Source organism: Micromys minutus (genome assembly GCF_963924665.1).
Source record: "Micromys minutus genome assembly, chromosome: 12".
NCBI classification, from domain to species: domain Eukaryota; kingdom Metazoa; phylum Chordata; class Mammalia; order Rodentia; family Muridae; genus Micromys; species Micromys minutus.
In genome coordinates, this window is record NC_137981.1 from 56,900,324 (window position 1) to 56,913,487 (window position 13,164).

The window sequence follows — 13,164 nt, forward strand, 5'->3', positions numbered from 1 at the left end:
GATAGAGTCCTGAAGCCCGCATCTCTTACCCGATCTTTGTAGTGTTCCAGTTAATTCCGAGGCTTATCTAGTGTCCGCAGTACATTTCCACATCACCCATCATCTTAGAGGCAGGAGTGCTCCTCACCAGGGCCAGTACGCTGATCACAAAGTACAGCGGAATGCAGATGGGTTGGTCCAGGATGTTTTCTCAGTTAATATGGCAGGAGTCTCAACTTCCTTCTAGGTCTCCCTCATGTGAGAGACAGAGATAAGACTCCCCCAGTTTGTATCACTCTTGTTCAGAGCCTTTCGACGATTTGCTCTATATGAGATCCAAACGACTACTCTAAGCAAATTATATACAGCAGTAAGCTAGTGAAGCTAAATGGTTATAGAAAAACAAAAAGGAAGAAAGAAAAGAAATCTGACATAGACCCTTATCAAACTTTGGAGGAAACCACCACATTTTGCTAATTATTTCTTGAATCTGTAAAGTCTTCCTTTGTGGTCTGTCTGTCTGTCACACCTATTAATTTATTTGTGGTGCTGGCATGCCTTGATTGATTTCTCCTTATGTTTTCCATTTGTCTCAGAAGCTTAATCTTCTGCTTGTGCTTCTGCTTGTGTGACGTTTTGGCTCCTTGTTGTATCATGTCTGTTGGATTGCATTCCGTTGGTGTCTGCAGATACGAAGTGGGTCTTCTCTTTGAACACTAGTTTTGTCTGAGAGGGCTTCACCACACAAACTGTCTTGCATGGTATGTGGGTGCCCTAGCTTCTGGGTCTCTCACACAGGCACATCTGGCTGGGTCAGCAGGTGGGCAGCTTTGGTGCCTGGATCTGTAGAGTTGTATCTAGAGCCCAGGTCTGTAAAAATAGTCTTCTGAAATGAATCACTGGGGGGGCAGTTTGGATCTCTGGGTGTACAAAGGACCTAAAGGGTGGGTTACAGGGACTGTCTTGACACTGGCAAGCCCACAGCCTTCCACCAGAGCTCAGGATTACTTAAGAAAACACAAATTCACCCATTGATTTTAAAGGTCAATAATCTAAGCCCAAAGCTTGGAGTGATGGCATAAGCCTTTAATCCAAAATCCTGGTCTACCTTGAGAGTTCTAGGACAGGCAGAACTATATGGAGAAAGACCATCTTGAAAAAACAAAAACAATTTTAATAAGAAAGAAATAAAGAAGGGAAGAAAGAAAGAAGAATACAAGTGCAAATTTTAAATTTCAGGAGTTTGCCAAGATCTAACCCAAATACTAACAGCCATAGTTGTGTGGTCCTACTATGTGTCATCACCGTGTCACAGGAGGCAGCTACTCTCCACATTGCTCCACTTTCCTCTGCTTAAAATTTAAGTAAGCTGCTAAGTGACTAGGAATGCTGATTCTTATTTCTCTAACATTTTGTGAAGTAGAATTGTATCAGGATTGTTCGCACTTTAGATGGATGGTTTAGAAGATGTTGGTAGTGGGAATGTGAGTATGAAAATGTGAGTGTGTCAGTGGAAAGGGGGTTATCGAGCTTCCTGTGCTTACGTCCCATGCTCTAGCACACGTCTAAGTAGAAGACCAGCATGTTCTCTGGAATTGTGTTGGGTGCTGGTGGTGTCATGGGGTTACCCTGGTCTTCAACTTTCACATGTCAGGAGTCAGGAAGACCTGTGTGCATGTTGTACTGGCAGCATTGTTGATTTGCACAAACTTGGAAAAGCTTATTTATTCCAGTTACAATTCAGAGGACTTGTTTTTCCAACGGGGAAAATTCCCATCCAAGTTTTAAATGTGTAAGAGTGAAAATAACCGCCACCAACACTATCACTGAGGCGTGCTAGACATACCGCTTTGTAAACACACGAGGCATCTGTGAAATGGGTGCGCTCTGAAGATACAACTACATTTACACTGAATCCCAGTAGGGCTTAGCACGAGACTATGCACGATCTAAATTAGGTTGCTAGTTCACAAGCATCTGGCAGCAAGAAGGTGTTAGGAATGAGATGTTGCTTTCAAAGTCAGATCTTGCATCTATCGGGCTGCTCAGTGGAGCAAGCAGATGTCCTTGTCCCCAAAGGTTCACTAGCCACACAAGTCCTTATATCTAAAAGGCTCCACAGAGAGTGAGTCTTTGCATCTCAGATGACTCTTCGCTCACTGGCTTGATAATGGGGAACCTACAGTCCATCTTCGTGTTCTTTGTCTTGCTCTCCTATATTCCATCAGGTAACATGAATTCCTTTCCTGAAGGAATTAGTTTATGAGGTTCTGTAAAACTAGGACAAAGAAGAGAAGCGGGAATAAGGAGGGACACGGGCAGGGATGGACAATGTGGCTGTCATAGGGAATGGAGGGAAGGTGCCGGGGACACTTACAAGAGATGGCTTTCTTCTGAGAAGAAACTGGCTCTGAGTTAGACTCTTGAACATCTGTGGAGCCTGCGGGTAAGGCTGGACCGATGTTGGCAGAAACAGGACAGAGTGAAGGGATGGGACTCAGTATAGGTAGGAGGTGGGGTGGAAGGCAAGCGGTTCCCTGGAAACTCCAGGAGCTTGCTCCTCACTCCCAGCTCTCTACACACATTGCTCATCTATTTAGAAGTCAAGGCAAATGTTATGGTGAGAAAAATCTAAAAACTAGCCAGCTGTCAGACTGCTTTAAATGACTTTGTAACAGGGGAATCTTGTGGGGGCATCAGATGAATAGCCAGACTTTCTGTGCTCAGGATAGATGCAAACAATGTATGGATATGGAGAAGACTCCATTTAACAGCCGAAGCGGGGGCTTTCGAAACACAGCTTGGCTTTTGGTTTCTGGGGATGTTCAGAAAGCTCCTTCCTCTACCTCAAACCTAGCTCACAAGCTGCCACTTAAGAGTCAAGTGTGAAACTTTTAAAGACAGAGGCCAGCAAACACAGTGAGATAGTTGCTGCTTCTGTGTGTGGTAGGATCTCTGGCTACTTCAGTGTTCCCTCTTGGTTTCCTTGACCCCAGAGAGGTGATACAGGGCTAGTGAGCCCAAAACAGGGAAGTTTGCTTGCTAGTACAATATTGATTATTTGCACACATTGATTCTGTCTGCAGATCAAAGCTCAGGCTCTATGCTGGCATCTATGTGAGACACCATGGCTTACCACAGAAGATCAAGATGACCTAGGGTGACACCCTTTCCCATAAACTGCACCCCTACCACCTGCCCATTATTTCTTGGCTTCCAGGGACACTTAGATCTCAATGTTGCTAGATTTGAACATGGGTTTTAGGTACTTCCAACTGTTTCTTACCCATTATCCCACAGGACACCTCTGAGTCCCTTGTTATTAAGATAGGACAAGTAATGGTGCATGTAACAAAACGTTATCCTGAAGGTTATTGGAAAGCTAGGGCTTTAACAAAAGGCTTCTGAGTTCTAGGCTATTGTTCTTTCTTTCTTCGGACTCAGGTTTGGACAATCAAAAGCTACTTTGGGTAATACTTGTGTTTCCTGGTATAGAGTCTGTGTGTGACTAGAGCTTCCATACTGTCTGATCTTTCCATGTTGAAAATGGCTACAAACTGAATATACTGTATTGTCATGTGCACATAAACGACCAGTGGCTCAGTATTGTCATGTGCACATAAACAATCAGTGTCTCAGTATTGTCATGTGCACATAAACGACCAGTGGCTCGTGTAAATGTGAATCTTGGAAGCTAGCGGCTCCTAATATAGTCTCTGGAAAACGAGGTCAAAGCAACTAGAAGAGGTATTAGCCATAGAACATGATGGATATATTTGATTATAGAGTTTCTTCTTAAAATGTATATAGTGCCGGAAGTCTAACTTATCCTTGGTCATGTGACACTGGCAGTCAATAACTGTATATTAATCTTTTTTTTCCTCTGCAGCTAGAAGTGGAGTGAACATGTACATAAGACGGATTTACGATACGTGCTGGAAACTAAAGGGTGTTTGCAGGAGTCACTGTATAAATGAAGAAATTTTTCACATTTTTTGTGGTAATCAATTCCTGTGCTGTTTAGAAAAGAAGGAAATGCCCATTCTCTTCGTGAAGTAGCTGTGAGTATCCAGGGGCCTCCTCTGAGAATTCTGAGACACTCATGGACATAGCACCCCGCATCCTCTTCACTCCTTTGTCCCCAGAGTGGTACTACAGGGATGATGAACACACAGCAAGCACATTTGCTGCCATGTGCCCCTTCATCCCTTTTAAAATGGTGGCTTCTGTATAGTGTGTTCTTGATTTTCCTTCCTTTAGGAAATACTCTAAATTCCTTGTCACCAGTATTTTTCTCTTTACCCCGTAAGAGACATTTCCTAAGATACTTCTAAAGGAAAAGTTCCAGAACCCATTTTAACCTTATATCTATAAATGGAGTCATCCAGTAGTTACTTCTTTAAGATGTACTTTTGCCCCTGGGAGCTCTGGGGGGTCTGATTGGTTGACATTGTTGTTCTTCCTATGGGGTTGCAAACCCCTTCAGCTCCTTCAGTTCTTTTCCTAACTCCTCCATTGGGGTCCCCGTGCTCAGTCTGATGGTTGGCTCCAGCTGTGTATGTAGCAGAGGATGGCCTTATCTGGCATCAATGGGAGGGGAGGCCCTTGGTCCTGTGAAGGCTTGATGCCCCAGCATGGGGGATTGGGGAATGCTAAGACAGTAAGGCCGAAGTGAATGGGTGAGTGGGTGGGGGAACACCCTTATAGAAGTAAGGGGAGGGGGAGTGGGATAGGGAGGTTTTGAAGGGAAAACCTGGAAGAGGGATAACATTAAAAATGTAAATAAATAAAATAATAAAAAATAGAAAAAAGAATAAAGACTAAGACTTCTTACACACACACACACACACACACACACACACACAAAGATGTACTTTTTGGGGGATGCAGATGGAGTCCAGGGGATCACTCATTCTAAGCAAGGGCTCTACAACTAAACTAGATCTCCCCAACCCAGGCTGGTACTTCTTCAGGTCAGACTTCTACTCTGAAATGCATTCCATTGTATCATGTAACTGCACTCACCTCTCAACAATATCATCTTGAAGGACATACCTGTGACTATTCTTGTGTAGTTAAATGATTGTATCCATAGTTTCCAGTTTGGGATTTTTATAGTGTTGTAATAAACATTTCTTTCTTTCTTTTATTTTTTTTATAGGTCACATTTGGTTTTAGTAGATCCACATGTAGTTGCAGACCGACCCAGAAATCTCACTTCTGTCTTTCAGATTGCTTGCACCAATTTCTATTCTCTATGTTGTTACTAAATATCTGAATCCTAGCTAGTGTTTTCTATCCCTTACCCCCTTCTGGGGGTATGTATACAAATGATATATGATGACTGGATTTGTATTTCACCTCTGGTTAATAGATGTTTACTAAAAGATCATATGTCTTTGCGTGTGACTGGGGCACAGCTTGGGGCTAGAGCACTTGCCTATGTATCCTTATTCACGACATGCTTGTTCACGATTTGATGTAGAAATAGTAAAAATAAAAGTCATTTGGAAAACACCTAAATCGAAGTATTGAGTATGTTGCAGTTTATAAGGCACAGGACATTTTCTACTGCTGAGTATGACTGCATCACTTAACATGTTTCTGTTGTGCTGGGGATGAGGCTTATCGTGTAGAGTGCTTACCTAGCATGCGTGAAGCCTTGGGTTTATTTCCCCAGTGGTCATAGGTATTGCATCACACTTGGCTTCTGGATTTTCTATCTATTGTGAAAGGTGGACTTTGAAATCGTTCTACTAATATTAATGTACTGACATTAACTTCCCCTTTCAGATGTGCCAATTTTCTTTCTGTATACTTAAATTATCAGATGCAAGAATCATGAATATGCTTTTAAAACAAAGAATTATTAGAAAAAGCTTGCACTGTCTTTCAATATAAGCTTTCTGACTCTTCCTGGCTCTTCTGGAACTCCCAACACAATATCTGCCTGACTGTACTGTATGCTCATCTCACAATAATTTATCTTCATATTTTTATATTCTTTTTCCTTTTCTATTTTCAGTTTGGCTGATTGTCCAGGATATGTCTCCAACCTGGCTGATCTTTTCTTCTTCTTGACCTTGTCTGATGCTCTACGTCCTTGTAGGGTGTAATTATATATATTAAAAAAATCCACTCCAAGTCTCACCCACCCCCACCTTTCCATGACTTCCTAACTGACCCAATCTTCCCAAGCCATCTGCCCTGCAGGCTCTCATCTCCTGGCCCCATAAAATGAAAACTCCAGAGGCTTTTAATTTACCAGCCAGGTTTATAACAGTAAATCTTCAACCCCCAAAATGCCCACACAAAGAACTCAAAACTCAATTGATACAGATACAAGCTGCACACCTAGATTAGACAAGTGTGTTCTACGTTACTCAATTGTCTATCTGTGAAATCCTCAGTTACTTATGGCTCTTAGTACCACGTGGTTCCAGCTCAGCATTCTCTCTTACAGGTTCCATCTTGTTTCTCCTGTCTCTGTCTTTCTGTCTCTCTCTGTCCCCTCTCTAAAACTTTTAGTTCCACCTTCCCTTCCACTGCTCAACCACAGGCTCTAATCTTATCTGACTAATTAAGATTTAACCTGACCTCACCTGAGTACAAGCACCCCTTTTGAGGGGGCAGAAAAACAAACAGCAATTCACAATACTTCCTCATTGAAGATTTCAGTCCCGTTGCCATATCATTCCACTATGAAGTTTCTGTTTTGATGTTGTGTGGTGTTTTTTTAGTCCCTTCATTCGAGTTCTGTCTGAGGGGGTCTATTAATAAGATAGGTGCTTAGCTGGCAATCTCACCCAGGCCAGTTAGAACCCTGATCAGTCGGCATTGTCTGGGAACGGGCAGGCAAACCACTTCCAGGCAGAAGGTGGAACTTTGGTATCAGGTCCATTCTTTCTGTGCTGAGCCATGGGAAACACTTTGTTTAAAATTGTGCTCGTTTCTCATGGTCTCATCTCTGTGCTGCTAAGAGGAACAATGGACTTTAATTTTCATCATTTACCTGTTGGGGTGAGTGGCCACCTCCAATCTGTTTGCATACCAGACTAGACCTATGGAGAGTACCCTTTTGTATGAATGAAAACCAACTTACAATGTTCATCTGTTTAACAGATAAAAATCATGTGATTTCTGAGTTTGGGGCAGATATAAAGATGTTTCTAAGCATCTACCTATAGCCATATTTTTCTATCAGCAGGTTGGTGAGAATATATGTTAAAATATTACATAGCTATATCCTACACTGATAGAAATCTTTATCATTGATACAAAGTTGAAGTTTTAATCTCTTACATTGGTACAGAATTTAATTGATACGAATTTAAGGTTTTCATTGGTATGGATTTCTTTACTGATATAAAATTGAGATTAATATTGTTACTCTTATATAGGCATTGTGCCTATAGAACACATTTAAAAGTATACAAAGCTTAGCCCCAGTCCTGCCATTACAAATGTATTTTAGATGATTAAACATAAGAGTTAAGGGCTAGATAGCAAATTCATGGCTCTGAGTTAAATGTTAGTGTGTTTTCAAAGCATTTCAATTAGAAATGAGTGAGAGTAGTCAAGGCTTAAAAGTTCAGAAATGCTTTGCATAGATAGTCTTCAAAGACATCAGAAGTCCACAGAATATAATGTTTGTCGCCATTTCTTTATTAGATATTATTTGACTAGAGACTCTGACAGCACCCCTTTTTCAAAGAAGAAATTGAGCATCAATGAAGTTGCTCCAGTTGTGGCGAGACAGCCAGGCAAGCATTGCCTCAATTCATCTATAGACAAAATGCTGTCCAGGAAAAGGACACACTATGTAGAATAGTCAATAGATAATCTCTTCCAAAACAGGGTAATCAATATTTCAAAATTCTGCATTACAAAGGTTTGTCAGGTGATCCTGGGCCAGAAGGTTGAAGACGGATGCCCCAAAGTTTTGAGGAATGAGGGACTGTCCAGGTGATCAGCGGTCTCTATAAATTGGCTAAGTTTTAGAAGATATGTTATATGCTCCTTATATTTTCAGGTAACATTAGTCATTCTGATGGGGTTGAAGACTGGTTGTAGTCTCATAGCCAACTCAAGCTGTTTAATAATGAGAAAGATGATATAGATTTGAGATGTTGTTTTTCAAATGATATACAATCTGAAACCATGACATAAGTCAGGTGTAAAATTGTAGTCAATTTGAACAATTCATTATGTTATGCATAAAGTGAAAATTACTATATTTTTCTATGTACATTTGAACTCAATAAAGGTGAAAATATTAAAAAATATAAGCTTTTGAAGTTAGGATAGATGGCAGAGTGCTTTATTTAATTGACAAAAATTATGGACTGGGTGTTAGGTGTGTATTATAATTTATAAATTACAGAATGGTAACAGTTGTGCTCAATTTATATCTGAGAGAAAAGAGCCTTTTAATTGGACAAAAGGAGGGAAATGTAGACTGCTGTCTGTATGCAGGTGAGATCAAGTGAAATATAAGGCTAGAGCCTGTTATTGGGCAATAGAAAAAGAAGGCGGGGCTAAACGTTTTAGAGAGGGGACAAAGAAACATAAGGAAGGGAGGATGGAGAAAGAATATGGAGGAAGAAGATGAATCTGATGCACATAGCTTGAAAGAGCCACAGGTAGCTATGAATATTATAGCAGGACAATAGAGTAATGTAGGGTACGTTTGCCCCATCTAGGTGGGCAGCTTGTGTTTATATCAGTTGAGTTCTGAGTTCTTTGTGTGGTCATTTTGGGGGTTGAGGATTTACTGTTATAAATCTGGCTGATAAATTACAAGCCTCTGAAGACTCCATTTAACAGGGCTGGGGGTTTAGATCCAGCTAGCCATTCTCAGCTGGATAGCTGCAGGGGATAGCAGGATAGGGTGGGTGGGGTAGGAGAGATGGCCTAGGAAGATACTAGCAGTCAGCACCAGCAAACCGTGGGAAACTTAGCAGACTACTGCTTGGGGATAGCTATGGGGATGAGGAGACCACTGCTGCCAGAACATAGTCGGCTTTAGTGTGGATTATTTTTTAATAATTACATGCTACAGACTAGGAGTAAGGTTATTAAGATATGTAAAAACTATATATTTAATCTTATTTCCTGTACTACACGATCTTACATTTCTACCAGTGGAGAGAAGAGTGTCAGTCATCATTCTTACCAGCACTTGGTATTTTCAGTTAAAAACAATTACCCTTACTAGTATATGTAGTGTTAATTCATTGTGACCTTTGTGGTTTCCTTACGATTAAGCATTCTGATCATCTGTCCATATGCTGATTTGGCAAACTTGAGTCATGTGATTCTAGAGGCTGAGAAGTTCAGGCCCCTTCTCATAAGCTGGGAACTTAGGGAACTCTAACTGGAGGAACAGTGTGCAGTAACTTCCCCTATGCATCCTTATGGCTCTGTTCTCAATATTATGGGGGGCCACCCCTCAATTCTGACTGGCTGGCACCAGGACTGTTGACTCTCTCGCTTTACATATTTTTGGCAGAGGAAAAATTTATGTCGCATATTCTCTGTGGAAAATGACTCTTTAAATCTAGGACAAGCTTAATCTGTTTTTTAAAATTTGTTCTACTATCATTCACTTCCTCTTTTATCCCCACCCCCATCCGCCTGGGAAACCTTCCCCAGGCTTTGAAGCCTTTCAGAGACTCTAGCTTGGCACTTGGTTTTTCTCTCAAGAGTTTTCCTTGGGAACTGGGACTCAGTACAGATTTCTTGTTACATTTGCTTTTGAAACCCCTGCAGGCTCCTGGTTTCCCTGACCCCACTGCATCTTGAATTCTTTAGCACCTAAAACTCAATTTATGTGCCAGTCCAAATCAGTCAAATGTTCCACAGCCTGTCTCATGACAGTCATATCCCACTGTGGATGGGCTGTAGCAAAATAACCGAAGTCCTGCATTGCTCCCAAAGCCCCCAGGAGTTAACATTTTCTGCCAAGTCACCTCGGGGGTCAAATGCTGCTCCTCTCGTGTCCATCTTTCTCAGCGATGTCCATCTGTCCTGACCACAGCCAGCACTAACCAAGTGTTCCAAATGGTAGGAGGCAGTCCTTCACATCAGCTCACACCAGCCAGCTTTTGTCTCACGAAAGGGAAGTGCCAGATTACTCCATTTTTTATATCTCTGTGATCCTCAGACTGACTCCACCTGTCACCATGCCCCCTGATCTCACGGGCCAGGCTGTGAGGGGCTCTCTCACTCCTGTCTAAAAGCCTTCTTCCATTCAAGTAGCTCGGACGCAGACTATTTTCCAGTTATCATAGTTTCCCATCTTGGGCCATTTTCAAGGCCCCTGTGTATTGACTGTGTATCTGTGCAGACTCCATTTATTAAGGAAGCACGCCTCTCTGTATACAGAAAGCATCCTCTGTTCCACTGAGCATCTGAGTAAGCAAAAGGTGGAACAGGGAGAGCATCAGACTTCTTTTCCTCTGCACCACAATATGTTGTATGTCTTCATGACACCCTCACATGCTTCGTGCGCAGTCGACTTGGCACAAGGTGCATGTCTCAAAGCAGATCATACAATGGCCGCTTCAGCTACAAGTCATAACCTTCAGTGCAAACTGGGCTTGCCTCTGCCTTGAAGAACTGAATTTTCAAAAAAAAAAAAAAAAAGTGAGCTTAACAAGGTCACAAAACAGTAAGTCAGCATGAAAACTTAGTGGTATCTATTACTTTTTCTTTTATTACACTTATATTACTTTCACTTGGGTGCACACATGCATCGTTGAACACACATGGAGGTCAGAGGACAACTTGAGAGAATTGGCTCTCTCTTTTTTTATTTTTGTTTTTTTTAGAATTTATTTTATTTTGTTTTGTGTGTGTGTGTGTGTGTACATGTGTGTTTATGCATGTGTATGTATATATGTGTGTGTAGGAAGTTAGGGAACGTCCACAAGCAAAAGAGACCCAATTCGGCCAGCCATTCTTCTGGGAGGACAGTCCAGTGAGGCAGCTGTGGCGAGCAAGAGGGCTGCAAGAGGCAGGCTCCTGGCCAGGTCTAGGAGAGACAGCTCTGCCCATAGTGGGCAGGAAAAGATGTGTCAGCCGAGAATTATTCTGGAGCCTGAGGTCAGTACGAACTGAAAATTCTGGACCAACCTGTCTATTGTTCACTGATATAAAGCCTGAGGGCTCTGAGCTTGGCATGGGGTAATAATCCTCTCCAAAGGGTGATTGTTACCCAAGAGTTCCTGTGCAGACAGGTTCTAACTCTACAGGTCTCAGTGCTGTGGCTGTTTTCCACACAGCCAATACACACAGATATCGCTTAGCTAAAACAGCCATCCCTATAGGTGAGCCTGGGGAGTCTTCCGAAGGTGAAAAAGCCTGCCTAACCCACAGGATGGAAACCCAAGTGTGGCCGGCTGAAGCCGCTGATACACAAGGAAAGAACACTTCCATGAAAAACATCTCTGGTGGACACAGGTCTCTCTTACTCAGTACAGACGAAGCAACCGCAGGAAAGACACAAGTTCAGCTCCCACTCAGTGTACGTAACAGCCTAGTAACAGCCTAGCACAGAGATGTTAGGGACCTACACACATGAAACTATTAGAACTGGAAAACAAGTTTAAGGACACATCAGAAGAAAGGAAGTGTTCTCAGAATTAATATCGCTAGAAGGTTCATGTTACCAAAGTGTTCTATAGATCCAAATAGGTCTCCGATCCTCCTCCTCTTTCTTTATCTCCTTCTCTTCCTCTTTCTTTCCTTCCTTCTACTCTTCTTCTTCTCTTCCTCCTCCTCCTCCTCTTCTCTCTTCTCCTTTTTTCCCTTCCCCCTCATCCTCTTTATTCTCTTCCTTTCACTGTATAGCCTCGGCTGGTCTGGAACTTGCTACGTAGATCAGGCTGGCCTCAAATTCACAGAGATCCCTCTGGCTCTGCTTCCTGCATGCTGGGGTTGAAGGCATGCTTTACCACTTCCGGCTAGTAGGCACCACACATAGCTCAGAGTCTCAGAGCCCTGACGGCTACCTGACTGGGACACCATAATTGGTCTATCTGGCTTTGAGACCCAGGACCAGTATGCAGTGTCAGGGGAAACTTGCTCCAAGCTCCTTGACTGAATGGCTAAAGTTACTGAGTGGTGACAGAGAAACAAGACCTGGGAGAGAGGCTGCATCTCCAATACCAGATAAACACAGAAGTCGTCATCTTAACCCTAAAGTTTACAAACACCTCTGTTGAAAAAAAAAAGGTGATTGAAATAAAATGAAGAAAAACAAACCAGAAAATGAACAAACTAATTTTAGATGCACAAATCTCAATGCAGAAATAAAAGCAACACATACCATACACACACACACACACACACACACACACAGAGAGAGAGAGAGAGAGAGAGAGAGAGAGAGAGAGAGAGAGAGAGAGAGAATTTGTCACCTCCAGAAAAACTCAAATCTCATAGTGATGTGCCCTAATGAAAATGACCCAGGGCTAGAAAAATGACTCAGTGGTTAGGAACACTGACTGTTCTTCCAGAGGTCCTGAGTTCAAAACTACCAACCACATGGTGGCTCACAACCATCTTTAATGAGATCTGATGCCCTCTTCTGGTGTGCCTGAAGAGAGCAACAGTGTATTCACATAAAATAAATAAAGAAATCTTTAAAAACAAAACAAAACAAACAAACAAACAAAAAAAAACAAAACCACATTTGGGTTGGAGAGATGGGTCAGTGGTTAAGAACACTAACTGTTCTTCCAGAGGTCCTGAGTTCAAATCCCACCAACTACATGGTGGCTCACAACCACCTGTAATAGGATCTGATGCCCTCTTTGGTGTGTCTGAAGACAGCTACAGTGTACTTATAATGAACAAACAAACAAATCTTTTAAAAAAGAAAGAAAATGACCCAGAAGAATACCCAAAGGAATTTTTAAAATTTACAATATAAAGAAGATAGAAAACAAAGAGATGAATGAAATGAGGGAAACCTGAAATCAATTGATGCTGGAACTGAAAAACAAAACAACAACAACAAAAACAACCTTAGTGGAAAAACTTCATCAGCAGAATGGACTGTGTCAGTCAGAGAGAGGATGGTTTAAGACAAAGAGGAGGTGTTGGATCACTCCGTTGGTCAATGAGAGAGGGAGAGAGAGAGAGAGAAAGAGAGAGAGAGAGAGAGAGAGAGAGACTGAG

The 13,164-nt window shown here is 42.0% G+C and overlaps 1 protein-coding gene across 1 annotated transcript; it reads left to right on the forward strand.

Moving 5' to 3' along the window:
* Nucleotides 1-2,149: 2,149 nt before the first annotated feature.
* DEFB135 (defensin beta 135) lies at nucleotides 2,150-4,038 on the forward strand (the record flags this gene model as incomplete). Its single annotated transcript, XM_080926900.1, has 2 exons — nucleotides 2,150-2,207; nucleotides 3,869-4,038. 2 exons carry the CDS (start codon nucleotides 2,150-2,152, stop codon nucleotides 4,036-4,038), a joined length of 228 nt encoding a protein of 75 aa, XP_080783026.1.
* Between the last annotated feature and the right edge of the window lie 9,126 nt (nucleotides 4,039-13,164).